General features: G+C 33.8%; 1 protein-coding gene across 2 annotated transcripts in view; it reads right to left on the reverse strand.

Annotated features, from left to right (window-relative positions):
• Stim2 (stromal interaction molecule 2) overlaps positions 1-24,470 on the reverse strand; it is a 162,950-nt gene that overhangs the window by 17,276 nt on the left and 121,204 nt on the right. For both annotated transcript variants that reach the window (XM_026403602.2, XM_026403594.2), the window contains exons 4-8: positions 12,984-13,095; positions 8,494-8,609; positions 5,439-5,616; positions 4,763-4,940; positions 73-240 (exon numbers count right to left, since the gene is read on the reverse strand). In XM_026403602.2, the coding sequence (XP_026259387.1) occupies positions 73-240; positions 4,763-4,940; positions 5,439-5,616; positions 8,494-8,609; positions 12,984-13,095 (752 nt within the window). The remainder of the gene's footprint in view (positions 1-72; positions 241-4,762; positions 4,941-5,438; positions 5,617-8,493; positions 8,610-12,983; positions 13,096-24,470) is intronic.

The raw sequence follows: 24,470 nt of genomic DNA on the forward strand, positions 1-24,470 counted from the left end.
TATATTCAGTTGAATAAACCTTCTGGAATTCAGCCTAAGAAACATGTTTTGTTAATAATGAAATAAAGGTACCTCATCCTTAGCAATAGCTAACTGCATTTCAGCGTTTTGTCTTTTAATATTGTAGTATTGTACTTCTACTTCATGTGTTAATTGAAGCCATTTTTGAAGTGCATCTGGAACAGACCAGCTGCTTCTCAGTTCAAATTCCTTTTCAGCCTTTTTCAGAGCCATTCGAACCTGGAAGAATGAAGGAGGGAGGCATGCAGAAAGGAGGATTAGAATATTTTTAGTACAAAGACTAAACGAGAAAGCAATTTTGCTCTTTACAAACATCTTTTTAACTCAACAAGTAGAAATACAATATATTTCTCATATTAAAACTAAAGCTGAAGTTTTAAGTGTATCTTACATTCACTAAGCAAATTTGTAAAGCCAGACAGGGCTTAACTTATGCTGCAATATTTAGTTTTTATATTTTATAGTAGTCAGTCAGGATCACTGAAAGAAAAAACCCAGGGCATAAGCAACTTAAAACTGATCACACTTTTCCTATAATGCAATTTTTATTTATAAAGTAGGAATATGACAAAATTTTCAAAATCAGAGGGGTACCTATTACTGCTTCTAATTTTTTTTAAAGTTATACTTTTTTCTTTAGTTTCTCACAACATCTTCTTTATGGCCACTTATTTCTTACTGCTATATGTGTATTTCCTACTACTGTCCATTTTACTACTTCTACTCCACCCACTGCGGCTAATATACTTGAAAGTAGGTATTGATCATGTGTAAATTCTGAGAAAATACAATCTGAATAAGATTGATTTTCCTTAAGAAACTGTGAGTATCCTTCAGGAAAGTATATTGTGATAGTTCTCTGACTTTCCCTTTAAGGGAGCCAGGCAATAATAAACAGAAGAAAACACAATGCTTAGTGTTCGAGGTAGTAATACTGGTTAAGGGAAAATAGACGAAGGAAAGCTTCGCTGAGAAAATGACATGGAAGAAAGAGATAATCTATTCTTGCAATGATTTATTTTAAAACCAGGGAGAGCGCAAACTAATGATGTGTGAAGACATGATAGCATTTATAGAACTATATACGCAGAACTTAAAACCTTCAGATGAAGCAACAAGTGAACCAGGAAGGCCTTCCTTCTGGTGCCTCACAACTACAGATCATCTACCCCGAAGCTAACCAAGGTAACCATGACTCCACTCCCAACTGAAGTGCAGAGGAATAAATGTTTGATCTGAACAAACCCAGTTTATTTAAATAAACTTCATTGTGTGCCAGAATAAACTAAGAGGAGGACTAAACACAAAGTCCTGATAAAGAAAAAGAACAGCTGTTGGACACTGACGAAAAAAGAATTATGTAAAAAATATTTTTTAAAATTTTTTTGAAAACTTCACAGTGACACTAAATAGATTATTTAAAAAAAAAGATATTAAAAGTGAGGATAAGACAGACTTATTCTCAGAAAGCAAATTCTAGTTAGCATTTGCCTGGCATGATTCACTGTGCAATGTGCCTGGGACAATATGTTTAATAAGATGGTTGGGTAAGCTGTGTGGTGTCCCTGCTAATCTATCAGGAAGAGAAAATTTGAGCTCAAGTCCTGTGACATGCTGTTCTCTGCACTATCACCAAAGTGTACATAAGCAAGCCCTTTTTCACAAGATTTTAAAGCTAAAATTTCCATACAATTTTCATTTCTAAGGAAATATATGGAGTACCTTGACACATTCCTCTGAAGTTATTCTTTATACCCGTGTTTTATTTAATGTTATTTCCATAAATTTCCCCTTTAAAAATTCCTTTTCAGCCTTTTTCAGAGCCATTCGAACCTGGAAGAATCTATGTATTCTTAGGATGAACTGAGGATGAAAAATGTTTTACACTGACGATTAAATAATGTCTCAAACTTGTAGAAATTATAACTGCAACTATTCAACTGTTTTCTCTGCAATTATTCATAAATTTATCAAATGACCTAAATCCTAACCCTTAGTTTGACTTATTTTGTTAGTTATGGGAATGGACAAAGTGAAACTGAGTAATTAGTAGCTTTTGCACATGAGGAATTACTGTTTAAAAACAGGATAATTATTCACATAATTTTTGTATGTTAGAAATAAAACAGTCACAAGTAACAATATGCCACAAAAAGAAACAGCCTCAATATCTGAGAACCTGACTTCTTGGCCCAATTTTATTATTTATTACCTCTGAAATCTTGGGCAAATTCCTTCCCTCTTAAGACTGACTGTGGGTGTGATTATTTATCCTGGCTATAAGCTTCTTAAGTGATTTATATATAAGTGAAAAGTGATTTTTATATATGTGATTTATAAATATATATGATCTATAAACAAGATTTATAAATATATGCATAAGATTTATATATGTATGTATAAAAATATATTTTTATATATATAAAATAAAGGTCCACTGACAACTAATATATATATTTTTAAGAACAAAATTTTTTTAAAGAACAAAATAACTACTATGAAAACTGTTTAAATCAAATAAAATAGTGTTGGGGTTGTGGCTCAGCAGTAGAGCGCTTGTCTAGCACATTCGAGACCCTGGGTTCAATCTCAGTATCACATAAAAATAAACAAAATAAAAGTACTGTGTACAACTACTTAAAAAAGAATTTTTTAAAAAATCAAATAAAATATGATACAGTACTGATATGATAAATTATGGCATAATGGTGTATTAAGAATTGTAATGCAAAAATAAATAAATAAATAAATGGTACAGTACTATTAGTCAACCAAAAGACTTTATTTTAGGGGAAAATAACGCTATATAAAATATATACCAGATTTTTCTGCCTTCTACTTTTGAGAAGTCAATTAACCCCCACCCCAAAAAATACAGTAATGCTTCTAATTATATGGAATTGTACATAATGTGACATTATATGTAAATTAATTTCCCAGTTAAAAACGAATTTCTATCAATAAAGCTTTTGAGAGCAGTGTGGGAAATCACAAAGTATAGCTGTGTAACCTAAGCCAAGTTATTTACCTCCCTACATACTTCATCTACACATATTTATGTATTTTAAGGATTAAAACTTATGAGCAAATCATTGGCAATGTGTGTAGCATACACTCTGGCAAACAATTAGCACTCAGAGAATTTGTTTTTTATACGTATAATCATGTTGGACAGAGTTTCTCCTAAAATACCCACTTCCCCCTTTAAACTATCACTTATTTATTTGGGACCTAATTAGGATTATTACATTCAGAGTTGCAAACAAGAGGTCAACTAAGGTCTGATACCAAAACCTCAGATTAGAATGCTCATAATGTTTGGCCCCCTTTTTTTATATTGTGTCTTCTCTCCCACCATGAGGCAGTCACCTGTGAAATACTACTACAAGTTCTTTCTGATTTGTTCTTTCTTATCTGCAAAGGTCAGAAAAAAGTCAACAAACTTTTTAGTCCTGGGAACAAATCAAGAGCTAGACATCTCAGTGGGAATAGGCAGGGAGTTCTTACAAGAGTATAAAGGCATAATATCTAATTATTGGACACAACATAATTTTGGCTAGGCCTTTTTTTGTTAACTCCCTGATTCTTTACTGAAGTCTATACAAATTAGATTTGCCAGGTAAATCAGGCATGGCTATAAAATATGTCTAAGAGGCAATTGAAAAGAACAAACTCCCTACAGGGAAGAGATACAAAAGAATAGATGTCTGGGATGTGAGGGGAAGTGTAGTTAACAGTAAGAAAAGACTGAGCCTGAGACCAGTCAGACAAATTCTCCTGAAACAACAATCTGGAAGGAAATTGTAATGCATAGCACGTATTTTCCCATAAACTAAAATTAAAGCTCACTTATCACATAATTCTCATTTCTCCTTTAATGATCAAGGGAAGGCTAGAGTGCATATAACCAAGTGGGAGGCAGAAGATTGAGGTTCCTGTACCTGTTTTACAACTGACCCATTTTAAATCTGGAAAAAGTCTCCCAATCCTCATTCTGTTCATGGTTTTTTTCAGTAGAGAATGGTTCAATGTACAAGGAGATGAGTTAACAGAACCAGAGTGACATGCTTCAAAGATGAAGGGGCCACAAGCCTCCTGCTGCAGGCAGGCTCTAGAAAAGGAAAACAGACCCTTGCTGGTGACATGCAGTAGGATCCCAACACTGTGGACCCATTTTAAACTCTGACCTCCAGAACTAATGAATCTATGTTTGTTTATGCTGGTGAGTTTATAGTAATTTTTTTACAGCAGGAACAGGAAACCAACACATATGCACATAATTAAATTCCCCCAGAATCCAACCTTGTCCAAAGGACCCTGTGAAATGCTTGAACAACTGCATTCTAATCTGAGTAACTCAATGGGGAAACTAACATCAGGAAGGATGTCTTACAGGTGACTTTGAAACTTTTAGCATATGTTTTAAAACCATTTAACACAACTCAAAGGGATGCCTAATAGAGAAGTTCAAAATTGGATAGATTTTACCAAGTGACAACCCAGACATATTACAGATGTTAACAAACACCTTAAACACACTCAAGACAATTAACACAACATGACATAAAATTTTATGAAAGAATGAACATCATGGTAACTTTATCTTTCAGCGGCTACTCTGTTACTTTACTATTTGGACATGGATCAATAGTAACAATATGAATAAATGATTCTTTCATTAACTGAGGAACAGTATACAATGGGAGTAAAGGTAGAGGACTATACAAAAAAATATAAGTACCTGTTCCAATTCCTGCTCTGCATATTGGCGTCTGCTCAATTCACATTCAGCTCCCTCCCTTAGCTCTCTCAGTCGACAAGCTTCCTCCTTTGCATAATTGATTTCATCCATCATTTTGCGCTCTAGATTTTGCTTTTCTACAGCAACATTTCTGTTCTCTTCCTGTGCTTTTTCAAGCCTTAGAGAATAATAAAAATAAAAATTCCTCACAAACATTTCAAAAATTTCACTTTTATGAAAGAAAAAAAATACTGTGTCATGCAATTTGATACATATTTTAATAAATTCACAGCATTTTCTATTAATCTTTAATTTGGATAAGAAACCTACTGGGCAACCTACTATTCAGCTATTTTAGTTATCTTGAGCTCAAAAGACAGGGACAGTAGGGAAATATTCTTCTGCAAAGAGACTTTTTAAAAATTTGTAATTATATATGTCAAGTTAAAAATAGAATTTAACTATATAGTTCCATTTATCTTTGATTTACTACCACTGATCTTCAACCTATTTATTCCCAAGTATCATTTATAATAAATTTTGTAATTATGACAATATTTTCTAATACTAAGAAATAAAATAGGCATATAATCCTGATGCATGTACTAACCTGAACATGTTTACATTCATGCTCATATATTTTTACAAACTGTACTTCTCTGCATAGATAACTCACCTCTCCTGTAAATCCATTAAACTCTGCTCTGCAGTCTGGAGACTCTCTAAGTCTTTCATCATTTTTGCGACATGCTCTTTGGAGGTCTTATTCTGTGTATAAGCAAACCAGCATCCACCAACACCAATCACTATAGAAACTATGAGGATGAAGTCCTTCATCCAGTTATGAGGTGGTCCTATGAAGAGAACCACAGATCGTTAAGATTAATCTTTGAATATAACAGAACCGCAATACACAAAGGTACTTTTAAAAAAAAAGTACTATGTAACTAAAACCAAAAAACAAAATTGAAGATCTCCTTCCCATATGCAAATTCTAGCACTTTATAAATTCTTTCTTTGAATAATCTAAGTGCTTATTAACAGTATCTGATATACTAGACCTACAGAAGAGCAGAGAAAAATGCACAGGGACACATCATGTCCCTGCTGGTGGTAGAGGAAGCAGTCATCAAAGTTATGGGGACCAACAGTATCTCCAATCATGTGCTGTGAGAATGGGACCCTATGGGATGAAGGGATTCATAAGAAGTATCATCATTATCATTCAAAACTTTTTCTTCAGTCAAGTTATGCAGCTGTCACAAACTGGAAACCCAATCATTGATTCACCAAAAAGCATTTTCCACAAGCATATAGCTATGTAACTGTTCATCAATGGTCCCCAATAGTGGGTGATGTTGCTCCCAAGAAGACGTCTGACAATTTCTGGTTGTCAAAACTGGGTTGGGGGATTGTGATTGCCATCTTTGCCATCTAGTGAGTAGGAGACAGGGGTGTTGCTGAACACCCTACAATGCACAAGAGAACTTCCTCCCCATATCCCCTCTGCCAGTAATAAAGAATTATCCAACCCAAAATATGAATAGTACTAAGGCTAAGAAATCCTATGCCAAAGGGTCATATCAAGTATTGCATTTTAGGTAGTTATTTGTCCAAGATACAGGGTTTACTGGAGAGAAGAATCAGGTTCTCCAACCCTGACCTGCCAGGCATGACATAACCCTAGCACTATGTCTAAAATAAAGAGGAAGTTGCCAGAGCCACTGTCTTCAGTGACACAGAATACAAAAGCCACTAGGTCAAGTAATTTTTTAATTAATTCCTGACTGCTTAATACACACTGATTTTCAAGGACCCTCTGCAAGGGAGATACACAATGACAGTTAACACAATATAATGTATTATTTTAATGTTCCAAAGATATATAGTTTATAGTAGAAAACTGCCTAAATGTCCAGGCCTCCAGCAGGACAACATTTGGCATGTTTGGTTAAATGAAGAGCTCCACAGAAATTCCAAGTCCCTATGTTGATGAGCCCAGGGTTTGATATGTTTGCAACAGTGTGATAAATAGCAAGTTTTAGGCCAGAGATCCTTCATTTCCGTATTTCAAGAGCATACATCCTCACCTATAATGCACTGCAGAGGGCTACATACTCAAAAGGATTCGTTTCTATTTCTGCTTCTACCTCAGAGGTTCAGCTCAGGTTCAATTTCAACTAAGAGTCCTATTCTCTGACTGGCCAAAATATAATCACCAGGAATAAAAATAAAAAGGTGGTCAAGTCTTACACTCTATAATAACCACTACAGATCGGAAAGGATTTAAGTGGGAACTCCTTTCAAATGTATTTCTGGTCATCTGACATTGCTAAATTTTTATGAATCTAGCATGAGTGTTCTGACTCTAATACTCACTTACATAATAATTCTAAAACAAACACATTTAAAAGGTAATGCATCATTAACTTCCTAACTGGTTTTCTTATTAAAATATTTGTTTACAACATTCTTTGAGACCAGTTTGATTTCTTTTCAGATAACTGGATAATGCAGTATTCCCTCACTCAGAAAGTGGCTTACTTCCAGATTAAGAAAGGGAATATAAATATTCCTGACCAAATTGCATATAGACACAATTCTACACTTTAATTTCTATTTTCACCATTCATTTGAAAAAAATCAGACTCTCACAGAACACAATCCCCCAAGGGATTCAGTTGAGAACTCAGGACAAGGGAAATATTGGTAAGGGGACTGCATCTGTGGAACACATGGCATTTCAACAGTGTTCTATTTCCTAGTGTTTGTGATTTCTACCAACTCTCGCAAATAGGAGCTCCAGCTGTTTTGCCAGTTGGTCTCTGAGCCTAAGCCAGAAAAGAACCACCAGGAAAGTCAAGAAACCTGTTCAATCACTATAGTAACCCTTCTTAGGAGGGCCATCACCAAGAAACTCTCCTAACTCCAAAAATTCAAGTAGGATAAACATTAATTTCCTGATTTATCATTTGTAAAGGCGATTTTTCTTGTGTTAATTTTGTTATTCATTTTTGCCTTCTAAAAATAAAGCGTAATTCCTCTAAAAGGTGTACTCTTCAAAACACTTTTTTCCAAAGTTCTTTGAAATCTAAAATTTAATGAAATAAACATAGCAAACTTCTCTTCTGGAAAAAAAAAAAGCCCCTTTCAAAGTGAAAAAACACTAGATTTATTTTCTTTACAAACAGGATTTAAAACTTTCTTAAATGTTCCTCTTCAGAACAAGCAAATAACATTACCACCTATGCTTCAGCCAGGATAGTCTTCTTGTTTTATAAAGTTGAAGTGGCACTTTGTTTTCAATCTATATCTTAAAATGTCTTTTATAATATAATTAATGAAATCATTACAATCTATTACTTCATGCCATAAGTTATGAAGCCAAATTAAAGTATTTTTAAAAGGTTCTCCAGTGAATATGCAACTATAATAACATCAATATTAAAACCCATACAATGATCAAAAACTTCAAATCTAGAAATTCCAAATTAACACCCAATCATGTTTTTTACATTAGTAGCCACCTTTGAAAACTGACATTCTATGTTTCAATGGCAGGAAATCTCCTACTCTAAGACTATAGTATTTTTTAAGATAACATTATATTTGTTTCCCAGTTAATAGATGATTCTTAGTGGTCTACTACTTTGCTTATTTTCTCCTTCCTTAAATAACAGTGATGATGAGACTATGCTGTTATATCATCCTGAGTGAGGAAGAATACCCACGTGTCAGAGGTCCAAACAGAACCACATCCAGGGCCTTGAGCTGAAGTTTTTGTCTATGACTTCGGTCGTTGATTTTCAATTGGGAAATCATAAATGAAGGTTCATGAACTGCTATCCTGTTCATTTAAAAAATACATATATATAAAATGAAACTTTTCTAGTACATGAATATAAATATTTGAGCAGCATATTTAATACTTTACTCATTAGTGATGACTACCATTAAAAGCTTATCAATGCGCCTTAATACTTTATCACATTTCAAAACCATTTCATTACAAACTCAGCTACTCAAAGACTCCTGTATATTAATAATTCAGTTGCTATATTGACAGATTGTTGTTTCCTACAGTTACTTTCTACCATAACTATGATTTAGAAATCTGTAAAGTTGATAGTATTTTACTTATTAATTCTGGCTTTTTATTAATCATTCCACAAAGAACAATAACATTGAAAGTAACTTTCTTAACATCACTAGTAGACTTTAAAACAGTCCTCAAATTAGGTCATGTTTCTTTGTTTAAAATTATCTAAAACAAAATCTATACAGTCTAATGTTTAACCTGTTTAAAAATTGAACCAAGTTCACCAAAGTCATAACCGGAAAGTAAAAGTTCTTTTTGATTGGGATAGATGGGTAGAGGGATTTATGTAAAAAAAGCAGTTCTGAACCATATTGTTAGCAATGAAGAAAGCATGTAGGGAGGAGTCTAAAGGCATGGCTGAAGTAAGGAAGTAAAATCACTTTGGGAATGCAAATTCAAGCAGCCCAATACTCAACTAAGATTTCCTAACAACCAAATATGATGCCAATAAAGAGCTGTTATTATAACACTATGTCCAATAATAATATTAATGTAATTAACAGTAATGATAAAAATAAGCCAATACTTAATATGGCTTAATACTCAAGAAAACTCTATAATGTATATAATATCTCCATTTTATGGATGAAGATATTTTTAGGAGGTTATGTAACTTGCCCAAGGTTACATAATTAGTAGGTAAGGCAGAGACTCAAACCCAAATATGTATGAGCCCAAAGATGTCTCTGAACTGCTACATTTTATTTAGGAAGAATCAGAACCTGTGAGTGTAGAAAATTACAGGAACTCCTTCCTATGATGCTTGTATAAAATGTTACAGTGTAAAGTATTCTTACTTTCCCTTTTCAAAATGCCTTCCTGCATCTTTTCCACAGATACCTTTCCTGTATGCTTCCCCTATACTTTTACTACCACATCAACTGAACTCCTTGAGACAAAAACTATGTCTCACCGATTTGTCCTCAAAGCCTGAATGGCATATGGCAAAATCAGAAGTTTGATAAATGTTTGTATAACAGCTGAATGAATAATGAATTAATAGCAATACTATCAACAAACTAAATTTAAGAAAGACAATGAGACAGAGTAGAAAGTAACTATATCACAGAATTTATGAAACGCTCGATATGAGCTCACAGGTGGAAGTGATTCAACCTAATTCAGGGAAGAAGTCAGAGAAAACCACAGATGTTGAAAAGGAATGAGGAGGCTGTGCCAGGTGAAGAAAGCCCTGCTATAAACTCTAGCAATATGAAGCCAAGCCCTTGTCCTGGAGCAGCAGCCTGGTGGGCTGGAGCATAGGTGGTAAGCACAGCCTTGGTTACACAGAGGCTAACATGCTAGCCCTGGAGCCAGATTTGCCCACCTGCCACTACACTGGGGCCACCCCAGCCTAGCCGCCTGGTACACACAGCACCAAGGCCCCAACAGCAGAGCATCCGCCAATATCCCAACCTCCCGCTTCCCAATAAGTGGCGGGAAAGAGAAGTGGGGCAGAAACGAATGGGGATTGCAGAAGAGAGTTGGTACTTTTCCAAACCCTGATTAGCATAAATTCAGATCAACAGTGCTGACCCGAGTGCTATATTAACCCCTGCCCTAGCACACTCAAGTGGCAACCCCTGAAGGGCCCCCATAGCACTGTAAGAGTTTCTTTTCTTCCCATGTGAATAAATCCTAACAATCACTCTTTCCTAGATGATGAACTTCATTGTTTGAATTCACCAAATAAGAAACCCAAAGTAAACTGGAAGTGAGTGGCTGGGGGCTGCCACAACACTGGAAGGCATAACCCACCATTAAGAGCTGCAACATAACACTCTCCAATTTTGCCCCTTATGACCCTCGGGGCTAAGGAGGGCAGACATCCTCTCCCTTGGTTAGTTGCTAACACTACAACAGTGTTTCTCCACTGCAGAGGCCTCAGGCTTATGCAGACCCCACCCTTCAGCAGAAGTAGAGAAACTCCAGTTTCAATAAGAATTACACTACAGAAAAAACAGTGAAAGGCCTAAGATAACCATTATGGCTAACATAAAACTACTTATGAAATTTGAACTACCTATGGCAGATTTTAATATCCAGAAAGAATCTAAAATACTTAAGACCTAAAGTGTTTTGAATTTTGGATTTTCTCAGATTTTAGTATGTTTGCATACACATAATGAAGTATCTTTGGGAAAAGACCCAAATCTAAACACAAAATCCATTTGTTTCAAACATACCCAATACACAAAAACCAGAGGTAATTTACATGTGTGTATGTGTGTGTGTGTGTGTGTGTGTGTGTGTGTGTATTAGTGCACCTTTATTTTAACTGTAACTTGTCACATGAGGTCAGAAGTGGTACTGCCCATTTCTGGTCCCATGGCAGTGCTCAAAAGATTACAGAGCATTTTAGATTTCAGTTTTTGGATTAGTCATGCTCAACCTATAATGCATTATTGCAGGACAACTATCTGGAATGTGTAAAACATTTTCTTACACATTCTTATTACTAGCTCTTATGTCTACAGATGCCCTACACAAAGTTCTAGAACTTAAGTAGTAATTGAGGTGAGTTCGTATTGCACCTTTAAATTCATGTAGATGTTATTACCATATAAAAGAGGCTTGAGCAGGAATATCACTGCTTTCCTTTTTCTTTCCCACAAAAATGTTTCAAAGGGCTGACTTGAAATCTAAACTTCTATATTTATTCTTTTCAAAGTAACATGATTACTATTTTAAAACATTGATCTTGACACACTTGTGATATTGTCTCCACAAATTCACCAGAATTTGACTCACCTCTGATAAACTTTACTTAGCCAAATAATAAAGTAGTTATTATATTTATTAATAAACTCTGCATCAGCCTATTTTATTTCATGTTACTGTTAAATAAATAAATTTCCAAAAGACAACATAAGAAAAATACTATGAATTCCTCATAACCAGGGTACAAATATGTAAGTGAAAACACCCTAATGTTATTTTAATGTTTCAGCTGCTTTTCACTTAGAAACTTGATTCAAGCAAAAATTACATTTTATGTACTTTTTGTCTTCTTTCTATCATCTAGTTGCACCATGAACATCAAAGATACTCAATATTTGTTGAATTGACTTTTATCCCCACAATTTCACCATCATTCTAGTCATATGTATAATAAAGTCGGAAGCATTGATGTTTATGTTTAGAATATATTTAAGAAAATCTGACACCTTTCAACTTGATCCAAAATACTAATCTCAAAGAATCAAAAGCTGCTGATTTAAATTGGGCATGTAGGCCTTGGTATATTTCACTACATATAATAATTATATTATAATTGATTAGAATCTTTTTTAATAAAGAAAACAATTCAGAAAGAAATGAAACATAAAAAGAAACTTCTAAGAGTAATATTCTGATAAACTCACGGCAAATTTTAACATTTATACCTTAAAAGATTATTAGTTAGCTAATGGAGATTGAGAATATACAATTGAGAAAACTAACAACGGGTTCCAGATATCTAAGAGATAAATAGATATCCTGGACTTTAGTATCAGAGCTATCTGGATTTAAATATTACTTTAGGTAAAATATTTAACTTGTCTCTCACTTGTTGGGGATTTTTTGGTCTCTAAAATGGGGGTAATAATACCTTATTTTAATCATGAGGCTTAAATAAGATAACATAAAGTACTTCTACATAACATACATTAAAAATGGTTGTTACTATTTCTTGTTTCCTAAAATCAATTTTAAATTAAGATATGACAATGACCACCATGATTAACTGGTTATTGTCATTAAAAGAATACCAATTAAGAAAAATCTGTACATTAATCCATTCAAATAGGTATCTTCATGAAAATGAGTTGTTATCTAATGACTAAATTTTTTCTTGCTTTACCAGGTTGACCCTTTGGTACTATCTAAAATGATATAGTTGATCCATCTTCTCTTAAAATTACTTTCCTTAGGAATAAACTTTTTAAGAGCTTCATTATCTAGATAAGAAAAATTAAATATAATCTGTAAATGCATATCTTAGAAAAGATTAAAGAATGGATACATTATAATATTTCCTTTGTGTCCTCAGCCATAATGCAATTTGTAGATTCAGTAATGCAAAATGACATCTAGTATATAATTCTCCATGAAAAACACAATTAGATAATTAAGACTCACCTCGGAAGTGTAGTTCCTTTGACATTATTGTCTCTAAAATTCTTCTCATATTGAGGAAGTTCAACAAATTCTATCAACCACTGAAGAGTGTCCTCAAGGGTCCAATTATGAACTGCAAGTGACAAACAAGGAAGATGTTTCAAACAAACCGCCATCAGAATTAAAATATATACAAATGATATAACTTTAGAGGAAATAAAGATGTTAGATTAAATTTTCAATTTAAATTCATCAATAGTAAACATTAAAATGATATCTAGCACTTTATGAGGAGAAGCTTAAAAACAATGAGATGCAAACCTCTTATCTTTAAAGGCTTAGAATCTAAAACAGAAAAAAGACACAAAAGAAATCAGGACAAATATTAGCTTAACCAACTGTAAGCACCTATCCAAATTTTTACAGGATGAAATAATCTGTCATTTTCCCAGTTGTTGAAAACATACCAGATATATGGTTGTTCATTCTTCACCTAGTCATTCATTTACACAATAGGGTGATAACCTTCTGAGTACTGGGTTTCCATCTAAGCTGTGGGCATATGGCAGTGAATAAGACAACTTAAGTTTCTCAGGGGTTTAGATGGAGCAACTTATCAAGAAGGAAGAAGATAGAAGAAAATTTCGGATAGTGATGAGTTACTAAGAAGGAAAGGAAGTATGTTGGAGTAAGCCTCTCCAGGGAGTTGACATCTGAACTGGGACCTAAAAGTTACAGGAAGACACATTCTGAAGATCTGAGAGAAAAATATCCCAATCAGTGGGGAAAGCCAGTGTGAAAGCCTTTGGATATGAGTAAACCAGCTGTGTTTGAGAGACAGAAGTCAAAGAGAGACCAGGTTGTGAAAGACTATCAAGAACTTTGGATATATTTCTAACTTCAGTAAGAAAAAGGGGATTAAAATAATCTGGTTTTTAAATAGCACTGTTCGATACAAAGAATGGATTGTATGGGAAACAGGGTGAACTAAGGAGACCATTTCTTACACATTGTCCAGGCAAAAGAGGTCAATGCCTTAAACCATGATGGCAAAAGAGAAGTTGGTAACAAGTGGTCAGATTCATGATATCTTATGGGTATAATGCAAATATGACGTTTGATCCAGTGGACAGAGATTGGTGGCTAGAGGAAAGCCAAAAGTGCACCAGTATGCTATAGTTTAGATCTAAAATGTTCCACAAAGGTCTATGTATTAAAATCTTGGTCCCCCCACCCCATGGCGCTATTATGAGGTGGTGGAGTTGTCAGAGGAGGTGGGAATGAATGGGAATATTTAGGTCATTGTGGAATCGTGGTCTCTTCCTCTTTTTCACCTTCTGGTCATGAGGTGAATGCTTTTGCTCCACCATGAACTCCTACCATACGTGTTGCCCCATCAGAGACCTAAAAGCAATGTGTCCACCTGATCATGAACTAAACCCCCATTATCTATGAGACACACTTTTTGTCTTATATGCTAATTTATCTTCAGGTATTTGTTAAAGTAATAGAGAGATGACTAACACAGAGGGTCCCATTAACTGAGGTGGGAAAAACCCATTAGATACCAATTGGAAAACTGAGTAGAAACAGGTGACGGCTATCAAAAGGTCTGGTTTTAGCCATGTTATACTTTAAGTATATATTAGATATTTAAATGTAGATAATATAATGGTGGACATATTACAAGTGCAGAGCTTAGAGGAAAAGTGCGTTTTGGGAAAGAGATATAAATGGGAAATCAGCAGAAACCAGATGATCTTAGAATGAATGAGCTCACTCAAAAGGGTAAAAATACCTATTAGTAGATTTTAGAAGACTAGACAAAAACCAAGATTAAAAGAAACCTATCACATCTTCTCTGGACATTTATTTGGCATTAAGTCCATCTTATACACACTCTTTCCTTTAAACTTTTTTTTTTTTAAAGGTGCTAACATGATTATCTTCATTTTAGAGAAGAGAAACTGAGGAGACCAAGACATTAAACAGCAGGATTGGATTTGAACTCAGGCAAAATGACCATGGAACCTAACTCTACACCACTCTGAAAGCAATACCATTAAATGTCAGTGAAGATGTAAACAAGCAGTTAACTCTGGTCCAAGATTTCTGCTTGCCTGTAGAGTATAAAGCTAATCCAGAATAAAGAATGCAAATATACTTGATAAAAGCAGAGTTCCATAGTGTCTGAGTTTGAGGATTTGGGAAAGCAAATTGCTTATAGACCACACAAGAGGATGAAGAAGAGTGAAGAAAACAAGTGAGCAATAAAAGTCGATCTGGAAATCCATCGTGTATAAACAGAACTGAGAAAAGATCTTTCTGAAAAAACTGCTGAAAATTTAAATTTGCATTTGCACGCAAAGCTAGGTTTTTGCAATCTGCTTTTTTCTTTAAGTGTTCTTTTGAGAAAAAACTTTAGTAAATCAAAATTAGCTAGCAAAATCTCATTTAAAAACTGTGTGGTAAGTGATAATTTTATTATGAGATAAAGCTTTGACTGTTTTTTAATGTTCTCTTCTTCATGTATTCCTGCCATAAAGTCTGGCTATGGGTCTAAGCTGCTATATTCATTTAGCCAAATAAATGAAGACATCAGCCAAAGGTCCAAGCCTTAGTGATTTCCACTGAATTTAAAACATTCAAAGTAGCCTTTTCACTCTGAAGGTTTTTGCCTATTCAAGATTAACTGCATTGAGATCTGCCCTGTTGACTGCCAAGAAAACCACAGCACAGCTGCACCTCACACACCCACACAAAATCCTCAACCACAAAGCTAAGGAAAAGAGTCTCTTTCATTTCTGTGATTATTCCATAGTAAAAGTTCCTAATATAAACATTTAGCACATCAAAACATTCCCTCAATTCCCAATGAGTCAGCACAGAAAGGAAGAAAAATGATAAAACAAATACCTAAATCCTAGTATTTCTCTATCTAATAAGCAGAAAATTATAGTGGTTGCATTTTCATTTTTAAAATGAATCTTTGGGGCTGGGGACGTGGCTCAAGCGGTAGCGCACGCGCCTGGAATGCGCACGGCTCTGGGTTCGATCCTCAGCACCACATACAAATAAAGATGTCGTGTCCGCCAAAAACTAAAAAATAAATATTAAAAAATTCTCTTTCTCTCTAAAAAAATTTAAATTTAAAAAATAATTTAAAATGAATCTTTAAAACGGCAAAATTCTGACACAGAACATTAATTTGTGAGGAGGTTTACTTCAACTTCCACTGTCTGGCTTCCTTGATAATGCCTAGTAAACACCTTCATCTCTTTTCTCATGACAAGACTTTGCAGTTTATATTAGTGTTCTCTTCCCTGAATACTCTGGCTATCTTTCAACTCTCACGGCAGATAATACTCCTGCTATTTCCTCAGTATGAAACCCTTTCTGCCCCTCCACCCTATCACTGCCTACTTATTTTATTGAACCTCCCATAAAACCTCAGCTAAAACTTCAGTTTCTCAGGTGAGCCTTTCCAAATACTGTTAATATGGTTGTAAATCATCCTGAACTTCTTATACAGATTTTAACTAATTATTATTAATTTATTTGTAGGATTATTCTTTCAGCATCTGTTTCTCCCATAAAGGAAGTATGAGTTGCTTGTTGGGTGCTCTATCCACAGTACTTGGATTTAAACAAATACCTAGTATTTGTTATACAGAAGGGACTCAACAAATCATTTGTTAGATGCTACTGAATAGTGAAGTAGAACATGTTTAATTGATAAGTATTGTGAAAATCTATTTTTACATTTTAGTGAGGAGATGCAAATAAACAGATTTGTCTGCATTAAAAATTCTTGATGGCAAAGTAGTTATTCATTTAAGAATTACCCAGTGTTTTTTTTTCTTGTGCACCTTCTGTTAGTCTTTTACATGTGCAATTGCTTAGTAGCACTTAGTAGCAATTGCTTAGTAGCATCAGAGGGCAGACACAAAAGGACATGATATTACCTTTTAAAATATACCTTGCAATTAAAAGGCTACAGAAATGAAAATTTCTGCGCCCCCCCCTTTCAAAGTTGTAGCCAGTGCTATAAGGTTGGTATCTCAGGGAGATTTTTGGCAATTTATTCTACAATTAATAGAATGAACTAAGGAATCAAAGAGACCTGATTCAGGTTCCAGCCTGTGCCACTGGTTCACGGTGAAATCACAGCAGGTTATTTAACACTGGCTAAATTTCTTAACACATGAAATAATGAACTTGAGCTAGAATATCTTTAAAATTCATTCAAATTCTGCTTCTATGATTTCATTTTTTTAAGTTAGTATTTAAAACATTGCTAACTAAATAATTAATCCAGAACAGTAGATTAAAGAAAACTGCAAGGGAAAAAATGACTCTAAGAACTTTCAATAAAGCAATAAAAACTATTGCTAAAATTTATTAAACATTTATGAAATACCAGATTTGTAAACATTATTTCAAATAATTATTGCAACAACTCTTTGAAAAAGGCACTTTAATCAACTTATTGACTTTAAAATTTTATGGAGGTGAAATTCTTTATTAGATATAGCAGATTAATAAGTGGCCACAATGTTAATCAAATTATATTGTTTTATGTTGTACACATATGAATATGTAACAATGAATCCCACTATTATACATAATTATAATGCACCAATAAAAATATGGAAAAATAATAAATTACCAATCCAGGTCTCAGACAAAATGTTTCTAGAGTCACTGACCAATGTGCAATAAATAACTTTGCCTCTGGTCTTGATAATCAGATTAGGCAGGTTCAATAGACAGTTAATGGTCCATTCACACTTGCAGCTTTATCTACAGCTTTCTGAATATGACATTCCCCTGTGTACCACAGCACTCTTCAACTTGGAATGGCTCTCCTTTCTTCCTTCTTTGCCAGTTTGCTTTTCCTTAGTCTTTATAACTCAGACTGGGAACTCCTTTTTCTAGTAAGTTTTCCTGATCCAGCCACTTCCAGATTATAATTGCTCTTGTTTGTGTTCTCTGATAATCAGCCCATATGTCTGCTATAGAACTCCACATAGTATACTGTAATTGTTCGTGCCTGACTTGCTCTCTGGATGATGACGAGTTCCTGGAGGGCAGAAACTTACTCTTTTAACAAACACTAACCATTAACACTAATGCTTCATTCCTTTAATAGGCTTTACATTTTACTATATGCTTTCACATATATTTTCAGTGAACCCATATAGCCACCTTTGAAATATAACTGTTAACTCTACTTTCTATACATACAACCTTGGCTAAAAGAGGCCAAGTGATCACACATATGGCCACACACATTTAATAACTGAGAGAGCTGGAATTCAAACCTTGATTTTCTGGCAAATACTAATATAGATGGCTTCTGGTTTAGAACAGCTCACTTACACTAAAATTTGAAATATTTTCTCTTCAAAACAAACCTTCCAGACATGTAATACTAATAATATGAGAGTGAAATGTTATAAATGAGCAATCTATCACCTACAATCACATTAATGGACGTAGGAATCTCCCAAACACACTGGGTACACACTGGGAACTACTTAAGGCCTGGAGAGCTACAGAGCTGTATCAGTTTTTCACCAAAAAGGAGATGGCTATGAAATGAACAAGGTGCTTTAACAGTCTGGAAGACAAGATTTCAAAGAATGAGTGAATTTATGGAGAAGGGCTCTAGAGCTAAGGGGGCTGGTGAGGCAGGAGAGAGTGGAGGCAAGATAGTGAATAGAATAAAAAATTCAGGAGATGCATGGGTATAAGGATTAGGATGTGGGGGGACACACACATAGATTTTCACAAGATGAGGGTGCTCCTTTGCATCATCCCTATCTCTTGCTGGTAACAGGGAAATTTCTGTAATAGGGAATGAGGTTCCTGATTCTGTACCAAAACATGTCCCTTTCTTCCTCTCCTGTCATTCTCACCACCATCTAAGTATTTTGGAACAACAGTTAAAAAAGATAAAAACGAGGCCTAAGAAGTAAAAGCTTTGGAAAGCTGTGAGGTGTTAATAATGAGGAGAATGGAGGTATAGAAGGACTAGCTACAAACACCAACAGACAAATAAGGAAGCTGGTGTTCCCATGGCCATCCAGCTGAAGCAGCCGTCTAAAAAGAAAAAAGAAACAAACAAACATAAGTCATGCCTAGGGACACACTCACTTATACAACTAGGTTATTAACTAGATGAAATGCTCTAGCTCAAAGTGATCTCTCCCTCCCCTGAGCAACTAGTATTTACTCTTTCTATGAAACGGCACATTGGCACATGATATGTGCTGCCTTACTTTGTTTGTTTGTTAACCATTTGCTAACATCTTATGTTCCTAGTGTTTCTACATTCTGAGCTTCCATAAGACAAGCAATATTGAACCTAGCATAAAGTTGCCATTTATACATTAGTTGAATGTGTAAATGACCTTTTTTCCTACTTAAAAAATAACCAGAATTCTTTTGTTTTTAATTGTTCACTTGCTACTCATATTTTCAGGGTGTCTCAGCAGCACTGGAGAATCCTTGGTTCTACACCAGGACCACAGAGACCAATAACATACGGAGGTACAATTTATAGCTATGTGATTGACTGTAGCAGAGGGGAATTTTGTGCTCCTGGTCCATTCCCTGACTTGAGCAAAACTGATATACACAAATCAGTGTAAAAGAAATCTTTAAAGACTAAAATATATGAATTTACCTGTTCTTTTTATATATATAAAAGGCAATCTTATAAAACAATTGTACTCAGTGTACTTAACCATATATTTATATTTATTTACAGGTATAAAAATATAAAACAGCTTAGTTAAGTATCACCATATAAATTCTCATCTGCTATATTGAATAAAACCACATGCTACTTCAAAAAAATCTCTTAAAGAGATTTTTGAAATCATTGAAATTCTATTAAAAAAACACTTCTAATGACAAAGCATTTTGGAACATATACAGACATTACTAATAGTAGTAACTAATGTTTTATGAGCTCTTAGCAATTTCCAGTTAACTGTCCTAAAAGCATTTCATTAATTATTTCACGAAATTCTCTGAACAACACTATGAAGTAAATATCAGAAGTAATATTAGTTTTTGGTTTACAGATGAGGAAGTTGTGTCCAATTCACAAGAAGATCCAAATTCACACATCAAATAAGGAATAGAAATGGGATTCAAAACCATTACTCTTATACTAACATGTTCCTCTTCTTCACTCTTTGCCTTCTGAACCTATACTGCATTCTGAGAAAATTTCAAAATACAGTCAAACTTACTATCTAGCTATGGTAGAGAGATTATATAACAGACACATACATTACCTTTATTCTGCATTTCATTTTAAACAGCTCCCCTAGTATTTAGGGGAGCTAAATACTATATTCTACATTTAAGACTTGAAAAACATTTGTACTGTATGCTTAATGTTAAAAATGCAAAGGGCATAATAGTTATTTTAAATAAATCAACTTCTGATATACAAGATATTAACAGTAGAGGAAACACAGGACAGTTAAACACACTGCTTTATATTAAAGCTTGAAAACATTTTTATAAATATCAAAATGTCTGGTGAGTAGATCAAGGAGGAGAAATAAATAATAATCACTACTAATAAAACTAACTATATTTAAAGTTTCCCATATGAAATGTTCAGGGAAAGCAATTCTGTTTTGAGGCTTCTCTGATATGTAATCTAAAAACTTAGTATTTTGAAAATCAAATGAAATTTTGGTGTGTTTATATAAAATACTATACTTTAGAATTCACCAGTTAAATTGACTTTCAAACTGAGAAATTAAAGGTTAAAAAATAAAGACTCAAGAGGTTCTCTTTACACTGACAGACGACATACTTCTCACAGAAAAAGTCAACTAACCTAAAGCCAAGGCTCAGATAATAAATTTTTAATTAAATGTAATATAAAAATAAATAAAAATAGCTTTTTAAAAATAAAAGCTAAAGAAGTTCAGACCTCCACATTTCCTCATAACTCAGTCAGTTTCATAGACGTTGTTGTGTCATTCCTGAGTGATACTTCAGATCATCAGCTGCTCAGCATAGACAAGACAGACTTATCTTTAGAACAGTGCCAGAATGTGAGCTTCTCATCTGCACACTGGTCAGCAGAGAAAAGTCTTTGTAACATGGACTAAATTCCTGCAACATGCTATATTTGGATACCTAAAGCCACACCCAGAACTTGGGAAGTTTAGATGTTAGTAGTTGTACCAGTGCTTTTGCTCACAATCTCCTTACCTTGTATCATGAAAGAATCGTATGTAATTTTTTTTTTAAAGACACTAGGCAAATGTTGGCAAATGTTCAAATATATAGCGCTTAAACATTATCGGGGTGTTCTGTTCCCAATAGTTCACCATCAGAAGGCTTTACATCCTTTTCTATTAAAAACCACAATCTTATTATCAGTTTGTTTAAATGTGTCATCAACATCTAGTTCCATGAAGATAATGAGAGATAACAAAAACATCTTAAAAATAGATATTAGAGAAATACTGAGTCCCAAAATTATTTTGAAGGTTAAAATCTATGACCTACAAATGTGATTTATTACAGAACAAAAACATGGTGTAACTAAGGAAATTCCAGGAATGTACTTTATTTTAAATGATTTAATAAAGGCAGTGTATCTAATGGCTAAAAAGGAACAAAATGTTTAAATCAAGTTTTTTTCTTGACATCTGATATAGGGGTGTCACTGAAGAAATTTATCACCTTAGGTACAAAGTGGCTAATCTCTGGTTATTCATTCTTCCATTTTGCACCCAGCTTTTTTTTCCCCTTTTCTTTCCTCCTCCCCGCTGATACTTCTTAAAATGCAGAACTGAGAATAAAACGAGTATTTCATTGGGTGTTGCATTCCTGTAATCACAGTTATTTGAAAGTCTGAGGCAGAAGGATCACAAGTTCAAGAGCCAACCTGGAAACTTAGTGAGACTATCTCAAAATAAAAAAATAAAAAGAGCTGGGGTATAGTTCATGATAGAGTACTTGCCTAGCATGTTTGAGGTCTTGGGTTTAACCCCCAGTACAAGAAAAAAAATGAAGTTAAATTCTATAAGAAAATGTTTCCTATTCATTTCTATTTTCTCAATATGTCAAAGATACAGTAACACCATATGATTTTAAAAATTGTACTGTCTGGAAGGCATATAGAAAGAACTCAGTATTTGCCAATGAATAAACAGACAACAAAATGATACTGTTAACCAAAGCTCTCAGGAAAATGGTGTCCTTCACTGATTCTTTCAGTGGCATTTCTAGGTAAAACAGGAGCTTTTTTAAATTTCTGACTAAGCTTCGTAAGATGATGAACATGCTATTTTATAAAGAACATACTTTAACAACAATAATAAATTATACTTTAAAAATATATCTTTAAAATGTTTGCTTTAATTTTCTGCCATTAAATTTGTTATCTCTTGGAATCTGAACATTTTTTAAAAAGGCATTCTATACATGCAATTTGAAACTCATTCATTTAGCAAATATTTACCGAGTCCACAATAATTACTACTGGACACTGGGTAAAATAATAAAAATCAGCATCAAGGAATTATGACCAAAACTAGCAGACACAAAAAAAAAAAAACTAGCAGAAAGCATGATGTAATTAAATACATTAATTTTTAGAGGGAGTTCAGTAGAAAATGAATATAAATCTCCCCAGTTAACAAATCCCTTCCTCTAAAGGGTACTAAATTAAATAACAGCTATAAATAGAGCTATCACTGCTAGTTGTGACATAATGCAGGGTAAAGGAGACATATTCAAAACATTCAAAACAATTTCTTGAAGAACAGAAAAATTCACCAATTCCAAAAGCAGAAATATTTTCATGGTAATTTTACTCAGAAAACTCTATTTGATCTCTACTACATATGATTTTTCCTGGTGCTATTAGCATTTTAAAATATAACAATTCATAAATAATATTAGGTACATTTACTTGGTATATACCATTTTCCAATTAAAGCTTCAGTTGGTATATATACTGGTATATACACTGGTGATTTAATATTATTAGTGGCAAAACAACTTTTGGGAAAAATTCACTTAATTATGAGCGCTAATACAATGGTTAAAATATTAAGTTACCAAATGGGATCCTCATTCACAGAAAACCTTTGTCAATGACTAGGGAGTTATGCAAGAAGGCCAAAATCTGAATGAGAAGTTTCAGTAATAAAAGTAAATTCACCAAGATGGCCTCATTTACTCAAGTCACTTAATGGTATTCACTCACATTTTTCCAGAGCTTTTTCCAATTCTCAAATTCATTTGAACAATCTTTCAATTCCCTAGAAGTAGCCAAATCCCATATAAGGATGAGGAGACAAGCTAATGTAGGAACCAGAATCTGCAAAATGTGGACACATCCAGTTCTTTCATTGTCATTGAAAGAACAAATAGAGAAAGAGATTAAAGTAGAATCAACCCAGCAGTGTTGGACTGAAATTCAAACTGAAGGTATGCATTATCAGTTTGAATTCATAATTTTTAATATATAGTGAGAGATGGGTGTGTGTGTGTGTGTGTGTGTGTGTGTATTTCTTATCTCTGTCCACTGAGAAGGCCTGTGAACAATCTCTGTAGGAATTAACATGCTTGCTAAAATTCTGGTTTCTCAATACAACCCAAACTTGGTTTCTAAATACCACTTCAACTAAAAGTAATCAGACTCCTTGAAGAAATGGTTGTTTCCTGGACCAAGACTAGCAAATAATACAATGAACCTGTAAAGTCCTTGTACACCAGAAAGTAAAAAAGGCTCAAAAACTGATGGAGACATCTAAAAGGATACAGAAACCAGCTTGGAAGGTGTCTCATTAATCAAATTTGGCATAACTTTAACAAAAAAAAAAAACAAAAAAACAATGACAGTAACAAATTAAAATCGACAAAATGAAATAGGAAACTAGAAGTCTACAGTAATATGCATGAATAAGGCCAATCTTCAGAAAAGTCTTAAAGCTGAGACTTTTTTCTTCAATTTCTAAGTTATGTCAGTTATCTCCTACTACTTTCATAAGACAGAATGTTAAAAATAAATCTGTTAAATCTCTTACAGTAGAATGCCAATTAATAAACAGAAGGAATGATGGAATTCAAAAAAACTATCAGTTGGCAATCACCAAAATAAGAATTTTTTTAAATGATGGACCTTTATTTTTATTTCTTTATGTGCGGTGCTAAGAATCAAACCCAGTGCCTTAAACATGCTAGGCAAGTGCTTTAACACTGAACTACAATCCCAGCCCCCAAAATAATAATTAATTGAAGCAAGAAAGATCTATGGATGCTAAAGTTAGTGGGTGAAAGTAATATGAAGAATGTGACTTTTTTTATACAGTCTTCAAATATCTCTCTTAAAAAACTATATATATATATATATATACACACACACATATATGAATTAATATATGTAATATATGAATTAATTACAAAAGGGGATAAAAGTAACTTTAGAGTTACTGAAACATAAAAGACATATCTTCA

The sequence above is a fragment of the Urocitellus parryii genome, chromosome 10 (genome assembly GCF_045843805.1).
Source record: "Urocitellus parryii isolate mUroPar1 chromosome 10, mUroPar1.hap1, whole genome shotgun sequence".
NCBI classification, from domain to species: domain Eukaryota; kingdom Metazoa; phylum Chordata; class Mammalia; order Rodentia; family Sciuridae; genus Urocitellus; species Urocitellus parryii.